The sequence below is a fragment of the Notamacropus eugenii genome, chromosome 1 (assembly GCF_028372415.1).
Source record: "Notamacropus eugenii isolate mMacEug1 chromosome 1, mMacEug1.pri_v2, whole genome shotgun sequence".
In the NCBI taxonomy this organism is placed as follows: Eukaryota; Metazoa; Chordata; class Mammalia; order Diprotodontia; family Macropodidae; genus Notamacropus; species Notamacropus eugenii.
This window is the reverse complement of record NC_092872.1, coordinates 135,104,988-135,126,502: the sequence shown is the minus strand read 5'-3', so window position 1 is coordinate 135,126,502 and position 21,515 is coordinate 135,104,988. Positions and strand designations below refer to the sequence as shown.

Here is a 21,515-nt window from a genome sequence, read left to right as displayed (position 1 = left end):
AGCTACTCAAATATCTCTCTGACAAATGAAAATCAGTCTCATGATCTAACAGTCATCTTCGCTACATTCATACTCCAGAAACTCTACTGAAGCCACTGTCTGTCTACCAATCTGAAGGTCATCACAGTCTTTTAAGTATCATTATTTTTTCTAAAACTCAGATAATAAAAAAGAAACATAAACAAATACAAAATAAGAAAAAACATATCGTGTGCACAGTATCACATAAGAGAGGATTCAAAATACGTAGCAATAAATTTCTACTTCAGGGAAAGCCTATGTAATAAACACTACATGTCATGTTGAGAGTTGGCCATCTTTTCTTTGCTTCCTTGTAAATTTTCTTTTGTTCTCTGCCGTGTACTTTTTACTCTGTTCCTTTTCCTCCTTCTTCCCTCCCCACCCCAGAAGGTTACAATTCAGCAGATATTTTTATATAGAGAGATATACATACATATATACACATATATACATGCATGCATGCATATACAAACATATACTTTCCCTAATAAATTCTACTCCTGATCTTTGTTTTATATTTGTACACATCTCTTATTTCCTATCCATCCTGACTACTTCACTTTTGTCCACTACCTTGCCTTCTTATTACTTAACCTAACCACCCCCCCTCCAGGATCCCGCCCTTATCTTCTCATTCCCAAATATCTAAACACCCTTCAATACCCCGCCTTAACCTATTCCTTCACCCTTCCCTCTAGAGATCCCTTCCTTATACTCTCCCACTCCCTTTCCGCTTCCTTCCTTTCTGAATTTAGAAGACTTTAATACTCTTCTAGATATTTGTTCCCTCTTGAACCCATTACCAATGAAAGTAAGTTACCAGAACTACCAGCTCTTCTCCCATCTAATTCCTCTGTCAATTCTTCCTCTCATACTTCATTTCTATAAGATAATTACTCATTTGAGCTATCCCTAAAGAGTTTTGCTTTTTAAAATTATATCATATTCAGTTTACTCCTATCTTTCTTATGGACTTTCCAATTACTAACAACAATCTTAGACATATGTTTTACATTTTACATACATAAAAGGCAAACAGTCTGTCCTTACTGAGTCCTTTGTAATTAGTCTTTGGTATGAACCTTATATTTTTCTTGGCTCTTGCATGTTAAATCTTCTAAGTTCAGACTTTTTTTAAACAAAGTCCTGAAAATATGACAATTCATTAAATATCTTTTTTTTTCCATTCAGGACTATGCTTGACTTTGCTGGGTATGATATCTTCAGCCAGAGCCCCAGTTCTTTTGTTCTTCAATATATAGCATTCCAAGACCTGCAATCTTTTAGTGTCACTGTTGCTAGGTCTTGTGTGATTCTAATTGTGGTACCACCATATTTAAATTGTTTTTTTTCTTGTTGCTGGTAATATTTTATCCTTAAGCTGGGGGTTTCGAAATTTGACAATAATATTCCTGTGGGTTTTCCTCGTAGGATCTCTTTCAGGTGGTGATCAGTGGATTTTTTTTTTCTATTTCTACTTTCCCCTCTTGTTCTAATGCTTCAGGACAATTTTCTTTAATTTCTTCTTGTATTATGGTATAAGATTCTTGTTTTTGATCATAGTTTTCAGGTAGTCCAATTATTCTTATGTTTTCTCTTCTTGAGCTGTTCTCCAGATCAATTGTTTTTCTTATGAGGTGTTTCATATTCTTTTTCATTCTTTATATTGTGTTTTATTATTTCTTAGTCCCTTTTCTGATTTTCAAGCAGTCATTTTCTTCCTTAAGATTCTAGATTTCCTTTTCCAATTGGTTGACTTTCTTTTCCTAATTTTCTTTTTCTTGGATTGTTCTTTTTTTAAAGTTTTTCCTCAATCTCTCCCCATGATTTTTAAAGTCTTTTTATAGTTCTTCTATGAATTCTTTTTGGGCAGGTAACCATTTGACATTACTCTTTGGGGTAGAAAAGGACTTCTTTACTTCCATATCCTCCTCTAAAGACAAACCCCCAGTCTTCTCTATCCCCATAGTAATTCTCTATGGTTAAATTCTTTCTTCTTTGCCTCTGCAATTTTTTTATTTGTAGTAGCTTAATTTTTGTAATCACCTCTAGTCCTGGGATATGGGGGATGGTGCCTCTTGTCTCACATCCTCTTTTTAGTTTTCCTCTCTGGCTTGGAACCAAAATCACAATCTATTAACTCTAAATTATTTTTCTCAAAAATCATTTAGTATATTTAATTTAGGTGTGATTCCCAACCACAGTCACACTTCTCTTCTTCTTTGAAAAGCTACCAGTTTGCGTATCACCTCCATCTTTTCCAGCCAAAAAAAAGAAAAAGAAAATAAATAAAGCTAATCCCAAGAAGTCTCACCAGGTTCTTCTTTTGGGTTTACCTGCCCTAGCAAAGAGACATGCCCTCAAGCCTCAACACTGAACGGTTTATACTGGATCTTACACATTTATTCTATGATAGGTCTTGGGCTTAGACCTCTCCTCTTGGGAATTAGCTTTTTTAGCTTAGACTTTTTATAATCACAAAAATATTCATAGGACATAGAGTAATTCTATCTATATATTTTCCCAACTACACATAAAAGCAAGAGTTGGTACCACATAGGTATTCAAAGCTCTAACACCAGGCAGATGTTAGGAAAACTGTTCTATTCTTATATAACTACAATCTAACCCTGTTCAGTTTACCCTTTCTCAGTCACTTGCTAGTACATATGGATAATGATTTTCAAAACAAAGTAATATATATTTTAACAGAACAACAAAATTAAAATATATTAGAAAAATAATTTTAAAAATATTTTCTATAAAATTTAAGGAATTTGTCAAATAAGCAAAATGTAGTTACATTTTTATTTATTTTATGAAAGTTTTTTTCATAACAATACAATGGAATTTCTTAGTCTATAAAATACAAAGTAGCTTAATAGTATTTACTGTGAAGTTCATATGAGATAAATTAACAAGGTTACTTACCTTGCCATGGTGACTAAGACACAATGGAGTTATGTCAGTTATCTCTCAAGATCATATTTAAAAATACAACTTATCTCACTATTTAAGTTCCATACTTTTTCACCTTTTTTACCTTTTGCTATATTTTACTGAACTACAAGCTTAAAGAAATATCCTTTAAACAAAAAAAAGGTGAGAATAAAATTTGGCTTCCTCTAGATTCACAAGTTCTCATTTATAATGAAAAGTTTATGTCAAGATACCTTATTATTTGATAAATGTTTCCGAAATGCTATGTAAGCTGCTGAAATGTTTAATGATACTTAAAATGGAGCTCTATTTCATTGGGTTAATAACTTCAAAAACAGAAAATTAAAGGTCAGTGATCCATTTTAATAAATTGTTTAAAACATTTTGATATTGATTTTGCATTAGAAATCAAATTAATCAATATGTGAGCTAAGTCTTCATGTAATAATCATCGAATTTTCTAACTTTCCAGGAAATCAGCACTGCCTGAGCATATAGGGGGAAAGTGCTTCCTCAGCACTTTTCTTTAGTGGGCTTTTGTACCTCCTTTCCCATCTGACCAACTCTACTTTTTAAGGAGTTATTTTCTTCCATAAGTTTCTGTACTTTTTTTTTTATTTGACTAAGTCTGTTTTTTAAAAAGTTCTCTTCAGTGATTTTTTTACACATCTTTCATTTGGCCAGTTCTGCTTTTTAAGGAGTTCTTCTATTAATTAAAGTTTTGTGTCTTGTTTGTCATTTGGCCTACTCTGTTTTATAAGGTGTTATTTTTCTTCAGTATTTTTTGTGCCTCCTTTACCAAGATATTGACTTTTTCATTATTTTCTCTCATCACTCTCATTTCTTTTGCCAATTTTTTCTCTACCTCTCTGATTTTTAAAATCCTTCTCTGAGCTCTTTCAGGGCCTGAGAACTATTCATATTTTTCTTTTAGGCTTTGCATGTAGCTCTTTTGATTTCACTGTGTTCTTTTGAGTTTATGTTTGATCTTCCCTGTCAGCATAGTGACTTTCTATGGTCAGGTTCTTTGTTGTTGTTGTTGTTTACTCATTTCCCAGATTATTTCTTGACTTTTAACTTTATGTTAAAGTGGGGATTCAGGTTTTCAGAGCTAGCTATAGGGGTCTGGAAGCTCTCCTTTCTTCCAAGGTAGTATGATCCTGGCCTCTGCTCTGGTCTGTGAATAGTAGACCACAAGAACTCTTCTCTGCTCTGGAACTGTGACCAGGGTCCCAGCTCCTTCCAGTGCTCCTCCCTGCCCTGGGACTATGACCCAGAATCACACATGAGCAATGTAACAGGGTCATGCTCCTGGTGCCAGCAAAGGGTCCCTTGTAATCTCCTTTTGACCATTTGTCCAACCCTTTTACCATCTATGGGCTGAGAGCTCAGGAAACCACCTCCAACAATTCAGTTGCCCCAAAGGCATGCTGCTGGCTTGCTGGGCACAGTTGACACTGGTGATGCCTGTGCTAGACTGCATTGCAGACTCTCACTTCAATAAGACAGACCTTTCTTGCCAACCTGCCAAGTTATCTAAGGCTGGAAAATTGTTTTATCCCATTCTTTTGTTGGTTCTGCCATTCTAGAATTTGTTTTGAAGCATTATTTTAACCTTGTTTGGAGGTGAATTTAGAAGAGCTCAGGTGAATCCCTGCCATCTTGACTCTGCCTCCACCTTCCCTTCTTTCTTAAGGAGCTCCGTCCCTATCTCACGGTCTCTATCCAAACCCTTAAAGCACAGGGAGGACTTCAACAGAAAAACAGATTTTCCCTCAAATGTCCCGGCCTCCTAGTTATTCAGTTTCCTTCATTCCTGTGACCTACATCTCCACTTCCAATCTTATCTTAGATGTTCAGCCACAAGCCTTGAGTCTGAATTCCAGCTCTGCCACAGACTACCTGGGAGACTTTGGACAAGACAGTTCACCTCTGAATCTCAGTAACCTCACCTACGAAATGAAGGGGCTTGTTTAGACGACTTCCAGGTCCACTGTAACCTCTAGAGATAGGGTCCTATCTGTAAGAAATCCTATAAAGAGTGTCTTTCTTCTGGAAGAGTACAATGAACTACCTGAAAGCTTTATATTTCTTGCATGTACTCTTAGGAATCCTTTGTATCTTATGAATTTTTATGGTAAGTAAAATAAAAAGTGTTGTATGTTCAGTACCTGTATTGTATATTTAGTATTTGTTTTTTACCAGAAAAGGCCCTATTATTCATATTGTGGGATACCTAGACATAAGCCATACATAAATTTTATTTTAGTGATAACTGCAGTTTTATTCCAGACAGCAAAGTCCTCTGGGATCAGATCCCCCTGACTATACTCAGTTCATGTGAAATCAGTCTTGAGGACAAAAGGTAAAGATTTGAAGAGGCTGACCTCTAACAGACCAAAAGCTTTCTGGGAACCCTCACATATCTTATGGGCTTATCTGACTTGTTGGGTTTGCTTGTTTGTTTCGAGCTAGCCCTGGTGTGGGTTATGTCTGTGCCTCTATTTTGACTACTACAGGGATCCACTGAAAAAACTCTAAGTTGCTTTATATGATACAGGAATACACTAGAGTAATTGTCACATGGACCTGTATTTCTATTGTCTTTTGTATTTCAGAGATCCATTGAATAATTTTTGTTTGGAATTCCATTTTAAGTTGCTCTATTCCTGGAAGAACCCATTCATTGGAGGGATTTTTACCCAGGCTAGCCTGGTTTCTCACTTGGATTTAGATAGTAACACTGTCAACTAAATCCCTGTTGAGAGAGCCTCACAGTCTTCAGAGCTCAGCTAGGAAAAAGATTCCTTTGAGGGGAACATTTCTTTTCTTTCCTTTTCTTTATCTAGCTTGTGATATTATTAATAATTTGTTTTATTTAAATATTGCTCTTTCCTAAATATTTTGGGGTAGGACAAATCCTTAGGAAACAGTAAGATGGCAACTTATGAGAACTTTTTTAAATGCCCGTTTTTTGAGGCTGTCTAATCATATATGTAGAGGTAAGCATAATCTTCGGGCCCAACAACTATGGAAAGTCTAGACCTTTACAACAGAGTGCTTGTTAATTTGGGGAGTATCTAAGAACTATGCTTCATGGACTTTGTGAAGATTCAGCACCTGAAACTTGAAAAGTAATCAAGAATTGTGCCTAATAGACAATTATTGGAGTTTCATATATACATATGTAGAAATATATATGTAAATACATACAATGCACATACACGGATTCTCTCACTAATCTAGTATGGCAGAGAGAAATTATTATTGTTATACTTGTTTTTCAGATGAAACACATGGTTTTTCAGAACATAGAATTATTCAGAGTTTCTGACACTGGGTGTAGTATCTATTGACTAAGCAATCATTTCCAAATATTTCTCAACAGATTGAGAAATGCAGTTGTGTAGAACCAATAGTCATCATTCACTTCTCAGTCCCTTGTTATGTGGCTTCTGACCTCATTATTCAACTGAAATAAATCTCTCCCAAATTACCAATGGCTCCTTCATTGTCAAATCTAACAGTTTTTTCTCAGTTCTGCCTTCTAACTCTTTCTGTAGTATCTGACGCTGTTGAGCAGCCTCTCTTGAATATGCTCTTCTAGATTAACAAAAAATAGAAAGTAAAAAAAAAAATACCATCATTAAACAAATAGATAAGACTAGGATGAGTTTTATGGGGAAAAAATCCCAATAAAATAGACAAACCATTGGTTAATTTAATTAAAAACAGGAAGAAAACCAGATTGCTAGTATCAAAAATCAAAAGTTTAAAAAAACAGCTATTAAGATGAAATTAAAGCAGTTGTTAGGAATCATTTTGCCCAATTATATCCTGGTAAAACTGACAATCTAAGTGAAATGGATAAATACTTGCAAAAATATAAATTGCCTAGATTAACAGAACAGGAAAAGAAGACTTAACACTATCTTAAAAGATGAAATTGAACAAACTATCAATGAGCTCCTTAAAAAAAAATTCCCAGATCTGGTACCAGCTAAGAGATAGAGAGATGAATCAGTAGAATAGATTGGGCACACTTTACACAGTAAGGAATGACCACAGTAATCTAGCGTTTTATAAAAGCAAAGATCCCAGTTTTGGGGACAAGAACTTACTATTGACAAAAACTCCTGGGAAAATTGGAAAGCAGTTTGACAGAAACTAGGTATAGATAACATCTTATACTGTTTAACAAGTTAAGATCAAAATGGGTACATGATTTAGATATAAAAGATAATATCACAAGTAAATTAGGGGAGCATGGAATATCAGATCTATGGATAATGGACAAATTCATGACCAAACAAGTGATAAAAGAGCATTAGGGGATATAAAATGGTGCAGCCAAGATCAGAAGGAAAACAGAAAACTGGCAAAGACATTTTTATAGCAAGTTTCTCTGATAAAGGTCTCATTTCTCAACTTTATAGAGAATGGGTCAGATTTATAAGAATACAAGTCATTCCCCAATTGATAAATGGTCAAAGGATATGAAGAGGCAGTATTCAACAAAGAAATCAAAGCTATCTATAGTCATATGAAAAAATGCTCTAAATCACTATTGATTAGGGAAATACAAATTAATACAACCTTGAGGCATCACTTGACACCTATCAGGATTGGCTAATATGAAAAAAAGAGAAAATGACAAATGTTGGAGGGGATGTGGAAAAATTGGGACACTAATACATTATTGGAGGAGCTATGAACTGATTCAACCATTCTGGAGAGCAATTTGGAACTATGCCCAAAGGACTACAAAACTATCCATATCCTTTGACCCAACAATAGCACTACCAGGTCTGTATCGCAAAGAGATTTTTTTTAAAAAGGGGTCAGAGGACCTATATGTACAAAAATATCTATAACAGCTCTTTTTTGTGATATCAGAGAATTGGAAATTGAGGGGATGCCCATCAAGCGAGCAAGGGCTAAGCAAGTTGTGTACAGGATTGTGATGGAATACTATTGTATTATAAGAAATGACAAACAGGATGTTTTCAGAGAAAACTGGAAAACCTTACATGAACTGATACAAAGTGAAGGGAGCAGAAGCAGGAGAACACTGTACACAGTAAGAGTACTGTGGATGAGTTTAGCTATTCTCAGTAATATAAAGATCTAAGATAATTCCAAAGGACTTATGATGAAAAATGCTATCCATCTCTAAAGAAAGAACTGATGGACTCTGAATGCAGACTGAAACATAGTTTTTTACTTTATTTTTTTTCATGATTTTCCTGTCTGTGTTTTCTTTCACAATAACTAATATGGAAATATGTTTTGTATAACTGCACATGTATAGCCTATATGAAATTGCTTGCATTCTTAAGGAGGGGAGAGGGTCAGGAGAGATGAAGAGAATTTGGAACCCAAGATTTTTAAAAATGACTTTTAAAATTTTTTATATGTAATTAGAAAATATTTAACAAAATAAATAAGACTTTAAAAAATAACAGAATATTCTCTCCTTTGACAATTTTTTTACATTACTCTCTCATGGTTTTCCTTCTACTTATCTCCTATCCGACCTTTCAATTTCAGTCTCCTTTACTAGAATCATTTATACCACACAGGCTAACTTCAGGTAGACTTCTAAGGCTTTATATCCTCAGCCATTTTCTCTCGCCTCTCCTTTGTACTCTCCCTTGATAAGATCCTCTCCTCATAAGATCCCTTGGGTTTCGTTATCATCTCTATGCAAAGGAATCATGGGTCAGCTCCAGTCCTACATCACTAATTGCCTATTAAACATTTTGCATAAAGTGTCCCATAAGCATCTCAAACTTGACATGTCCAGAAAAGAGCTTATTGTTTTTCCCCAGACCTACCCCACTTGAAGCCTGCAAAGAGCACTACCATTGTTTTTGTCATTCTTGACTCCTTACTCACTCATTTCATGCATGTGGTCAATAACCAAATCTTGTCATTTCTAACTCTATAAAGTCCCTTTCCTCATTCCCACCTTCAAACCTTCCCTCACACAGCTACCCACTCTAGTTCAGGGCTTTATTATCTCTTACTCATAGAAGAGCAGGAAAAGCAAGTCTCCTTACTATACTCCTTGCCCCAAATCTCTCCTCATTCCCACCCATCATCTACAAAGGTGATCATGTAACTTTCCTAATGTGCGGTTCTGACTATACTGCTCCACTTCAAAAACTACAGTGGCACAGCACTACCTCTAAAAAACAAACATAAACTTCATTTGAAGCCCTCACAGCCTAGCCTAGCCCCAATCTACCTTTCTGGGCTTTGATCACTCCTTTTCACATTCCCCACAGCTAAGCCAGATAAACCTTCTCATTGTTCTTCCCAGACGGCATAGATTCCTCCTCTATTTCTGCCTTTGCACCACCTGTCCCTTTTGCAAAGAGTGCAGTCCCTCCTCATTTCTGTCTCTTAGAATCTCTAGGTTTCTCCAAGACTTGGCTCAAGCATCATACTCTAAATACTCCACTCTTCCTTCGCAACTTTTAGTGCCCTCCCCCTCAGTAAATCACCTTGTATTTATTTTGTTGTGCATATCCATATATATATACATGTCCTCCACAAAGATTTAAATTAACTGAGGACAAGAATTATTTCACTTCTATCTTTTTATCTCAAGCACTTAGCACAGTGCCTAAAAGGCACATAATAGGAGCTTAATAAATGCTTGTTCTAACATGTAACGTGTTGGATCATAAAGTATATCTAAAATGTAGAAATCAAGGAAAATTCTTAAGGACAGATATGATTAATAATATAAAGTGGCTACTTTTGAAGTAGATGGCATCAATAAAGATGTTACTCACTTATAGGCAAATTATCAGTTAGATATTTTGTTATGGAATGAAAAAGATTTAATTTAGCACTAAACTGCAAATTGAAGACTAAAAAATGGGAGAAAACTGAGGAAAATAAAAATGGCATAAAAAACCAAATCCTGAAATATTTACAAAGAATACAAATACATATGATTTTCCAAAGTCCACCTAAATTAAGAGGCATTTCACACCAAGACCCAGAACTCCAATTTCTTAAACTAGGACAAGAAAAAACAAACCAATATGTAAAAATTTGAGGGCACTTTTCTCACCGTGATTCTCTTCATATCCAGCTGGCGGAGTTGCATCATATGCTGAAGAATAGTGTGTTTGTACCATGACTCTTGAGCTATTGGATTGCCATCAAGAGTGATGTCTGAGAGAGAAGTGGAGTCAGCAAGGCACAGAATATCTTCAAAACTACAAAACAAAAGAACAACACATGATCATAATTAAATATTTAAATAATATTTCTATTTTTCATAAAGGTTAGCTGTAACTTTTATTAATTATTCCTTTCAACAGCCATGTTAAATTTATTCTCACTTAAATGAGTCTTTCCACCTTCCAGAAACCAACTGTGATGGCGGAATGGAGAAGAGATGTGGTCCCCTCCCCCACCCCAGCTTCTCAGGGCTTAGTTATTTAAAAGCTCTTGAAGCTTTCTGTTGACCATGTCAATCGAGGTGAGGAGAATGGGGTGGTGAGAATTAGATTTCAGTCTTTTAGAACAAAAGCATGAAGAAGAACAAAGAAGCCAAGCCCCGGCTCTTCCATGGATCTTCCACGGATAAACACAAACTGCAGCAGCCTTAGCGCCCACCTTCCTTGGACTATGCATCTCTAACATCCAGGCCTGTTAGGTGGGCCCAACCAAGGGAATCTACACTGACTTGGTATAAATAACTGAAAAGGTTCAGCATTCACTGTCAAAGTCAAAGTTCACATATAGCACAATATAGGAACCTGAGAGATTTGGTCTCATTCTTCTCTTAACTCTGCCTGTAGCTTATCCATCAGACTTTGTCTAATCCTTAAAATTGCCTGTCTTCTCTCTGAAAATTTACCTTGTGTTGCTCTATGATGCTTAAATTTATCTACCCTGACTTAAATAGTAGGAAGTATTTATTAAAATCCTCCTTGAAAGAGAAGCTTACTACTGTGTTAAGTACTATAAAAAATACAAAGGTAGCTAAGAAGTGCTAGCAGGCTCAATGGATATAGTGGTAATCCAGCAAGAGCCAAGTTCAAATTCTCTGTTGGACACACACTAGCTGTATGCCCCTATTTCAGTAATCTATAGTTTCCTCAGCTGTAAAATGTGCATACTAATAGCCCCTATCTCAAAGGTTATTAAAAGAATCAGATGAAATAAATATATGTAAAGCACTCTACAGATCTTAAAGCATCACAAAAATGCTAGTTCTTCAAAAGACTAAGACTGATTTAGAAAAGAAACTTTTTTGCTTTCTGCCAGATGTTTATAAACTAGTAAGACATATGAACATAAAACAATTAGAACACAAGACAGCAAATCATTACTGGAACTTTGGAGCCAAGTAGCTGTGACCAGATTCTATCTCTGCAGCAACCCTCCTGCCCTACTGAGGTGCCACTCTCTCTATTCCACCTCCCAATCTATTAGTTCCTCAATATCATCACAGAGCTTGAATTGCCAAGTACACTTTCTTTATCTTCCTTTACTCTCAATTCTAATCTTTCCCAATCTCAAAGTATCCCTATTTGCTTTTTTCTTATTCCCTTTCCACTGTGTGATTTTTGAAACACCAAACTATTTAATTCAATAAACATTTATGAAGCTCCAGCTATCTGTAAGATATTACATTAGTCATTAAATGTACAAAGGAAAAAACCTAGGGTCCGGCCTACCCTCCAGGGACTCACATTCTATCAGAATGATACAATATGCACATAAAGAAGTCAATATAAGACAGTTTGAGAAGGGAGAGATTATTAACTGAAGCCAATTAGAACATTTTAGGAAACATCCCCTTAGAAGAGGATCACAGGATCGTAGAACTAGAGCCAGAGGATACTAGAGTTAAATCTGGAACTAAGCTGGAAACACACTGAGCAACTAGAGCTCCCGAGGGCCAATGAGGAGGCAAGCTCCCTGATTCCTGAGAGAGAAATTATGGACTCAAGGTGAAAAATGAGACATACTTTTTTAACATGGTCAGTGCTGGAATCTGCTTTGCTTGACTCTGTGTATTTGTTACAAGGGTTTGCCTTTTCTTTCCCCAATACTGAGGGAGAATGGGTAGGAGAGAAAATAAAATTTTGTTAATGAAAAAAATTTAAATTTAAATGAACTTCCTGGAGACAGGAGACTAGAACATAGGCCAGTACATCTAACATAATAACAACAGCTAACAGCTAACACCAATATAGTGCTTGCTATGTGCTAAGTGATTTATAATTATCTTATTTGATCCTCACAACAACCCTGAGAGGTAGGTGATATTATTATCCCCATTTTACAGATGAAGATCTGAGGTAAACAGAGGTTAAGTGACTTGTCCAGGGTCATACAGCTAGGCCACACTTGAACTGAACTATTCCTGACCCCAGGCCTGGTGTTCTGTTCTCTGTGCCATCCACCTGCCTTTCCTCGAATGCAGAATGAATGAAGAATGTCTGAAAGTTTGCATTTTATCACAGCTTTATAATTTACATATGAAGAAGAAACCATGAAGCTTTTTAAGCAGAGGAATGAAAGTGAGAACTATGTCTCAGGAATAATTTGGCAGCTTTGTGGAGGACAGCTTAGAGAGAGAAAACACCCTATATACTTGAATTAACACAAATTTGGCTTTCTTTTTAGAAAACCATATCTCTCATAGCCTTCTGGCAGTCCTCCCACAACTCACATCAGAAGACCGAGGAAAGGGGGTAGATGTACTCTTTGCTGCCACAATATATTTTTCTCCCCTAAAATTCATGTAATCTTATAAAACCACTGTCTCACCTCCCTTTATAATGTCATGTGCAGACTCCCAGATAATTACTCCACCCTCTTCAAAAAACCTTTGTACTAGTTCTGTTTTCTTCTTTACCTCTCTCCTGTCACCATATTTGGAAAATTCAGCAATCATGCTGATCACCCTTTTGACACACTTAGTTCCCAGTTCCCTGACCTCTTCAATCCCAATAACCTCCATCTCGACCCCAACTTCAGCTACATGCAAGAACTGTGATATCTTAAACTCCAATATTCTACTCTTTGACCACAATTTCCTCTCAGTCTACCTTTCTTACTCACTCACAATAAGCCAATTCTTTGCCTTCATCATGACTTCCACTACCTTGACTGCTCTCAATTCTCCAAACCTGTTTCCCCTATCCTAGATCCACACATCTCTAGCAAGCCTTGGCCTTTCATGGCTAACCACTTCAATAGATTATTACTACACTAGAATCCCACATCCCACTGACCTTCCAGAGCTAACACCTTATTGATTAGACACAGAAATCCTATCTGCTTTCTCTGCTCCTTCACTGGGTTAAACGTGACTAAAGAATTTTTTTAACTGTCACGATCTCTACTAATACATATTCACTAAACTTACCTTGGCACTTGTTAATTTGGCAATACCTTAATTCAACACTTTTAATAAATCTCAATTCCTTGTGGTAATTCTTTAAAACTTTTCATTTTCTTCAAGGCCTAAAACCAGGGTTAGGGAACCTGCACCCTCAAGCCACATGGGGGCCTTCCAAGTCCTCAATTACAGCCCTTTGACTAAATCCAAACTTCACAGAACAAACCCCCTTAATAAAAGGATTTGGTCTGTAAAACTTGGACCCAGTCAAAAGACCATATTCAAGAACCCAGAAGGTCACATGTAGCCTTAAGGCCACAGGTTTCCCACCCCTGGAACCCCATACCATCCCTTACATTCACAGAAGATAATGCCTCCTAATTCACTGATAATACTGAGGCCATCCTACAAGAATCCCTTCAGTTACTCTCCTCTAAACTTTGCATTATTACTATCTTCTTTCCTTTTCTCTTATTTTCCCTCAGTCTTGCTACATCAAACTTCCTCCTTCCAAATCTCTACAAATTCTTGTCCACCTGCCTACTAACATGCTCAGCTCTTCTCAATCCTTTAAAAAGGAAAAAGGGGGTAAAAACTTCTTTAAATTCTCACACCCCTTGAAACAACTGTCCTGTATCCTTTCAGAAGAAATAGCAACAGCCTGGTCCAGTCTCTGTTGACCCAAGGGAGGGGACTATGGCTGCACCAGCACCTCTCAGAGCCTTTGCTCCTGCCTTCTCCCAGCCAATCCTGAGGATGTGGAAGAGTTGCAGCAGTAGCCCCACCACTATGGTCAAGATTACCTCTGCAGCCTGGGTCTAGTCTATCCAGAGTACAGGGAGACAGACTGCACAAGGAGCAGCAGCCTAACCAAGACCCATGGCTCTGAACAGACAGGAAGCCCATGCTCTGCCCCATCCCATAATAACACCTCTTGAATATTATGAGCCTCATTTTTCACCTCCCACTAACTACTATCCTCTACAACTAATAATTTTCCACCATCTGTTTCTCTCCCTACCCTGTATTAATCCTTGTACTATACCTTCTAGAATTCTAATTCCATGGTGAACAAATTTCCCTAAATCCTGGCCCTCTTTCTTCCATGCTCCTTTCACCTACTATTCCTCACAGAAACTTAGCCCCATAGTGAACTTCATCTCTAACCATCCATACCCCACAACATGGTGCTCCTGTGGGTGGAGGGAATGGAAAAGAAGGGATCAGAATGTGCCTTGCTCCTCACTGACACTTCCAGAGTCTCCTTTTACCACCACAACTCAGACATTTCTTCTTTGAGGTTCAAAGCAGCATAATTTTCTATCCAATCCAGGTTATGATAGTGATTACATACTGGGTGCCCCGATCTTTTGTCCTTTCTGAAGAGCTCAGTACTAGGCACACCATCTTCCTTTCCTCCCCAACTCCTGCTTTTATCCTAGAAGACTTCAACATCAATGATGATGCTCCTTACAACTCCCTAACTTAGCTATTTCTCAGTCTCCTTAATTCACGACATCTCAGCCATATGCATGGATGTTCACATACTGGATCCCATTATTACATAGAGAGGTTCTACTCCCCTAATTAAATACACTGACATTCCTTTATTTGATCGTAATGGCCTATCATTCTATCTCTCCCTATGTCTGACCTTTCTTAGATCTATTCTTTGCCTTCATCAAGATCAACAATCCTTCCACCATGCAGTACTTTGCCCTGGACCATTTCCTTCCCTCTTCCATCTTGACCTCATAATTAGTCAGTTCAATTCTACATTGTCCTTTACTCTCAAATCCCTTAGACCCCCATCCTACTAATATTTACTTTGTCAAAACTCACCCTGCATTACTACCACCTACCACCGGCCTCCTCCACTCCTGTTCATATGCTGGTGAACAGATCTGAAATGTTTTACCACCATGCTAATTGGGTATATTATGAATTCAGTTATCCATTTTCAACTAGGCCTTCATAGCAAAAAAATCTTTTTATACCTGTCTAATTGTTTCCCTAACTCACTGACATATAAGTTTTTCCAAACATTCACAACAGTATCTTCTCTCTTGAAATCTCTCATACCTCCCCCTTCCCCCCTGCCAACAGCCTTATCTCTTACATAAAGCAGGAGGTAGCTAGATGGCTCAGAGGCTAGAAGGCTGGGCCTGGAGTTAGGAAGACCTGAGTACAAATGTGGCCTCTCTGGCACTTACTAACTAAATGACTACTTAGTCTCTGTTTTCCTTATGTCCTGAGGAAGGAAATAGCAAATCACTCCTGTATCTTTGCCAAGAAAACCCTATGGATAGTATTGACATGATACAGTTCATGGAGTCACAAACAATTGGATAAGACTGAACAAGTTCAAGGATGAAGAGTAACGGCCTCTAGAAAAGTTTTCCCCGTGTCTGACCAGATCTTAACTTTACTCTACCATTCTGTTCCTGATGAAAAGGCTCTAAGGACTGATTAGAGTCACAGTTAGCCTAGTTGATGGGACAATTGAAAAACAGGCCTGGAGACTGCCACTGCTTTACAAACATCTCATTTGATCCTCACCACAACTCAGTTTAACAAGCACTGCCCTAGCATTGGGGGTTCTTGATCTCTCAGGAGGTTGTGAGTCCAAGGCAGATGGGGCAGTATGTGTTGACTCCCTTATCAGAGAGGTTTGCTAACTCCACTGCCAGTCACTGGGAGCAGCTGAGTCTGAGTATCTGGATTATCTGAGAACCTCTTGGTTTGGGGTGCGCCTGGAGGCTAGTTACAGGGCTGCCCAGATCTGAGTTAATCTAGAGTAACAGCTGAAACTGTAGACCAAATATTCAAATGCTTTCCAACAAAAATCAGACACAACAAAGTCATTTAAAGGTTGACTTTACAATGGACAGTTATCATGTTTTAAAATTCTTAGGTACATGGCAGTTAGATTTTTACAAAATCATATACATTTTAAAGTACATCTAATTGAAGTTTCTTGAATATAGATTTATTTGATTACAGCTAAATATTAATGCAGACTTCCAACATGAAAATGTTCCCCACCCCTGACTTCAATGCTGAAATATATAACCATTAGGCTGATCTTCATAAAAGCAAGATATTCCACTCTGGTTATTCCCATTACTGTGAATTTCAGGAGTCTTTCGCAGTGGTCACAAAGTTTGACTCTAAGAGAAAGAGAGGGACATAGTTGTAAAAATATTAAGCTGTTCTGTCAGGTCTGAGTCAAAAAACCACAGACTGACTGTTCATGGGTGTTTTGTGACAAGACTCAACTTTATTTAATCTTGCATCAGAAATCTTTCTGAAATATTTATGCATCATAGCTTTACCCTGTTCAATGCTAGCTCCAATGCAAGTTCATATCTGGAGAAACTGAATCAAGGAGACAGAGAATGAAAAACAAACAAAACCTTCTTTACTAAACAGTGCATAAACACAAGTACAGCTCTCCCAATGTGCCACTATGGGGACACCTCTAGGACAATAACGACAGTCTATGTAGGCTCAGCACTCTCATTATGCCATCAACTCAAGTTCTTTTAGGTAAGGACTATTTTTTTTTTTGTTTGTACTTTTAGCCTTCGTGCCTCGCACACAATATGTGCTTAGTAAATGCATGTTTCCCATCTGTCTGTCTATTTAGTATAAACTGATATCAGGAAGAGAGGACAGTGGTCAGGAAGACCAGAGTTCAAATCCAGCCTTAGATTCTTACTAGCTGTGTAACCCTTAACACTTAACACTTAACCTCTGCTTCTATTTCTTCAACTGTAAAATGAAGATAATAATAGCACCTATCTCCCATGGTTGTTGTGAAAAAAATAGGATGATATTTGCAAAAGTGTTTGTTTATCACATAGTAGCACATGTGAGTGGTGCAGTGCATAGAGCACTAGGTCTGGAGTCAGGAAGATCTGAGTTCAAATCTGGCCCCAGAGATGTATAAGCTGTGTGACCCTAGAAAAGTCATTTAACCCCTATTTGCCCTCAGTTCATCATTGATATATTGGGGACACGGTGGAGAGGAAACAGCAAACCACTCCAGTATCTTTGCCAAGAAAACCACATGCTCTGTGTCCATAGGGTCACATAGAGTTGGACAAGATTGAATGAATTAACTGATGTTCCACAAAAACACGTATTCTCTTTCCTTTCCCCCTTATATCTTAATGGAAGAAGTAACATAAAAAAAGGGGCTGAAGTTGGGGGTGAGGGAAGTTCCCCTATAGGAGCAAGGTATAAAAATCCAGAGTTGGGCAAAGTCAAGATGGAAGAAAGAAGCTAGGAAGCTGACTGAGTTCTCCCTGGTTTCCATCAAAAGCAACATTAAATAAAGTCTCTAAAAGAATTCTGAGGTGACAGAATGCACAAAAAGACAAAGTGAAACAATTTTCCAGCCCACGATAACTTAAGAAGGACTTCAGGAAACTGTCTCATTTGGTTAAATGAAGAGCACAACAGTCCAGAGCAGGCAGCGTCTGGACAAGCCAACAGGAGGCTCTTTGCCACAGCACAGAGCAGCATCCAAGGTCAGCTGTGAGGACTCCAGCCCAGCATAGCAAGCTAACTGCCAGACCCCAAAGCCAGAGCACAAAAGATGCAACTACACTGAGCCACCCAAGCACAGTGGGCAAGCTGCCAACCCCAGAGGCCCTGGAGCAGAAAGCCAGTGACCAACCCCTGGCCCCCAGTGCAAGGAACTTGGGACAGTGCCCCCTGTGCCCCAGGAGTGGAGCTCAACTTTTTAAAAAATGAGAAAAAAACAAAAAAGAACGCTGACCATAGAAAGCTACTATGGCAACAGGGAAAATCAAAACAAACTCAGAAGAGGACAACAATATCAAATGCCTACATGAGAACCCTCAAAGGGAAATATGAATTGCTCTCAAGCCCAAAAAGTCCCCTAGGAAGAGCTCAAAAAGGATTTTAAAAATCAAGTGACAGAGATAGAAGGAAAATTTGGAAAGAAATGAGAGTTATGCAAGAGAATTATGAAAAAAAAGAGTCAACAGCATGGAAAAGAAAGCATAAAAACTGACTGAAGAAAATAATTCCTTAAAAAAATAGAATGGCCAAATTTGGGGTAAAAAAATCCACTGAAGAAAACAACTTTTTTAGAACTGGGTATGTAGAAGCTAATAAGTCTATGAGACATCAAGAATCGGTCAAACAAAATCAAAAGAATGGAAAAATAGAAGAAAATGTAAAATACCTCATTGGAAAAACAACTGACCTAGAAAACAGATCCAGGAGAGATAATTTAAGAATTATTGGACTACCTGAAAGCCATGATCAAAACAATGTCTACAGAGCATCTTTCAAGAAATTATCAAGAACAACTGCCCTGATATCCTAGAACCAGAGGGTAAAACAGTCACTGAAAAAATCCACTGAGTACCTCTTGAAAGAGAATCCAAAATGAAAATTTTAAGTAGTATAATAACGACATACCAGAACTATCAGGTCAAGGAGAAAAATACTGCAAGCAGCTAGAAAGAAACAATTCAAATAGCAAGGAGCTATGATCAAAATTATAAAGGACTTATCAGCTTCTACATTAAAAGCTTGGAATATGATATTCTGTAAGGCAAAAAAGCTTGGATTACAACCAAGAATCAATTACCCATTCAGTGAAATAGGGGACTTTCAAACTTTCCTGACGGAAAGATCAGAACTGAACAGAAAATCTAATCTTCAAACGGAAGACTCAATGAAGATAAAAAGGTAAACAGAAGAGAAAAAAAAAACCATGGTATTCAATAAGGTTAAACTGTTTACATCTCTACGTGGCAAGATAATACTTGTAACTCTTAAGAACTGTATCTCCATAAGGGCAGTTAGAAGGAGGATACTGAGACAGACGATGTGGATTCTGATGTAATAATTTTAAAAAATATTAAGTAAAAAAAAGGATTGTACTGGGAGAAAAGGGAAGGGGGAGGAAGAATGGGGTAAATTATATCACACAGGCATGCAAGAGCTATTACAGTAAAGGGAAAGAAGGGAGGGGGTGAGCATTGTTAGAACCTCACTCTCATCTGATTTGGCTTAAAGAGGGGATAACATACACACTCAGGTAAAGAAATCTATCTTACCCTATAGGGAAGTAGGAAAAGATGGGGAAAAGAAAGTTGTGGGGGGAAGAAGGGAGGGCAAATTGAAGGAGGCAGTAGTCAGAAGCAACACACTGGTGAGGGGGGACAGATGAAAGGAGAAAGAAAGTACAAAAAGGGGAAAGAAACACAGAAGAAAATACATTTAGCAATTATAACTGTGAAAGTGATGGAATGAACTCTCCTATAAAATGGAAATGGATAGCAGAGTGGATTAAAAACCAGAATCCTACAATATGTTGTTTACAAGAAACACATCTGAAACACAGAGATACACACAGAATAAAGGGAAGAGGCTGGAGCAAAATATATTATGCTTTAACTGAAGAAAAAAAAAAGCAGGGGTAGCAATCCTGATCTCAAAGCAAAATCAAAAATAGATCTAATAAAAGAGACAAGGAAGGAAACTACATCTTGCTAAAAGGTACCAGAGATAATGAAGTAATATATGTACTAAACATATGTGCACCAAATTTAGAGAAATTAAGTGAGTTACAGGAAGAAATAGATAGCAAAACTATACTGGAGAGGGGTGGTGGCTTCAATTTCCCCCTCTCAAAACCAGATAAATCTAACCATAAAATAAACAAGAAAGAAGTTAAGGAGGTGAATACAATTTTAGAAAAGTTGCATATGATAGACCTCTGGAGAAAAATGAATGTGGATAATAAGGAATATACCTTTTTGTCAGTGGTACATAGTACTTACACAAAAACTGACCATGTATTAGGGCATAAAAACTTCACATTCAAATGCAGAAAGGCAGAAATATTAAATCTGTTCTTTTCAGATCACGATGTAATAAAAAGCCAAGGAAAGACAAATTTAAAAATAATTGGAAAATAAATAACCTAATCCTAAAGAATGAGTGGGTTAAACAGTAAATCAAAGAAACAATCAATACTTTCATTAATGAGAATGACAATAATAAGACAACATAACCAAAATTTATGTGAGGAAGCCAAAGCAGTACTCCAGGGAAATTCTGTATCTCTACATACTTACATGAATAAAATAGATAAAAAGCAGATCAATGAATTGAGCATGAAATTTAAAAAGCTAGAAAAAGAACAAATTTAAAATTATCAATTAAACACCAAATTAGAAATTATGAAAAATCAAAGGAAAGATGAATAAAATTGACAGTAAGAAAACTATTGAATTAATAAAACTAAGAGCTGTTTTTATGAAAAAATAAAACACTAAAACAGATAAACCTTTGGTTAATTTGATTTTAAAAAAGAAAGAAAAGCAAATTACCAGTATCAAAAATTAAATGAGTGAATTCACCACCAAAGAAGAGGAAATTAAAATAATAATTAGCAGCAACTGCCCAACTGTATGCCAATAAATCTGACAATCTAAAAGAAATGGATGAATATTTACAAAAATATAAATTGCCCAGATTAACAGAAAAGGAAATACCAAAATAACACTATTTTAGAAAAAGAAATTGAATAAGCTATCAGTGAACTCCCTGAGGAAAAATCTCCAGGAGCAGATGGATTTACATGTGAATTCTACCAAACATTTAAACAACAATTAATTCCAGTATTACATAAACTGTTGGAAAAATTGGTGAAGAAATAATCCTACCCAAATTCCTTTTATGACACAGATATGGTGCTGATAACTAAATCAAGAAAAGTCAAAATGGAAGAGTCTTAGAAGGCTGAGCGAAGAGAGCAGAGTAGAGGTTGGATCTGCTGGAGCTCTCCTCCTAAAGCCCTTAAAGTACCTGTAAAAAATGACTCCAAACAAATTCTAGAGAAAAGCCAAAACAAAGAAAGAAAACTATAAACCAATTACCCCAATGAATATTGATGCAAAAATTTTAAAAGAGATTACAGCAATTTGTCACCAGAATAATAAACTATGACCAGGTGGGGTTTATACCAGGAATTCAGGGTCAGTTTAATATTAGGAAAACTATCAGCATAAATGACTATGTCAATTAAAAAAATCAACAGAAATCACACGATTATTTCATTAGATGCAGAAAAAGTTTTTGACAAAATACAGCACATATTCCTATTAAGAAACACTAGAGGGGGCGG

General features: G+C 36.9%; 1 protein-coding gene across 9 annotated transcripts in view; it reads right to left on the bottom strand.

The window, feature by feature from the left end:
• Positions 1-21,515, bottom strand: part of LRRC49 (leucine rich repeat containing 49) — a 203,352-nt gene that overhangs the window by 59,310 nt on the left and 122,527 nt on the right. For 8 of the 9 annotated variants that reach the window (XM_072615507.1, XM_072615501.1, XM_072615521.1 and 5 more), the window contains one exon: positions 10,049-10,196. In XM_072615507.1, the coding sequence (XP_072471608.1) occupies positions 10,049-10,196 (148 nt within the window). Of the gene's footprint in view, positions 1-10,048; positions 10,197-14,693; positions 14,904-21,515 lie in introns of those variants that run through there. The other variant, XM_072615533.1, reaches the window with a different exon arrangement.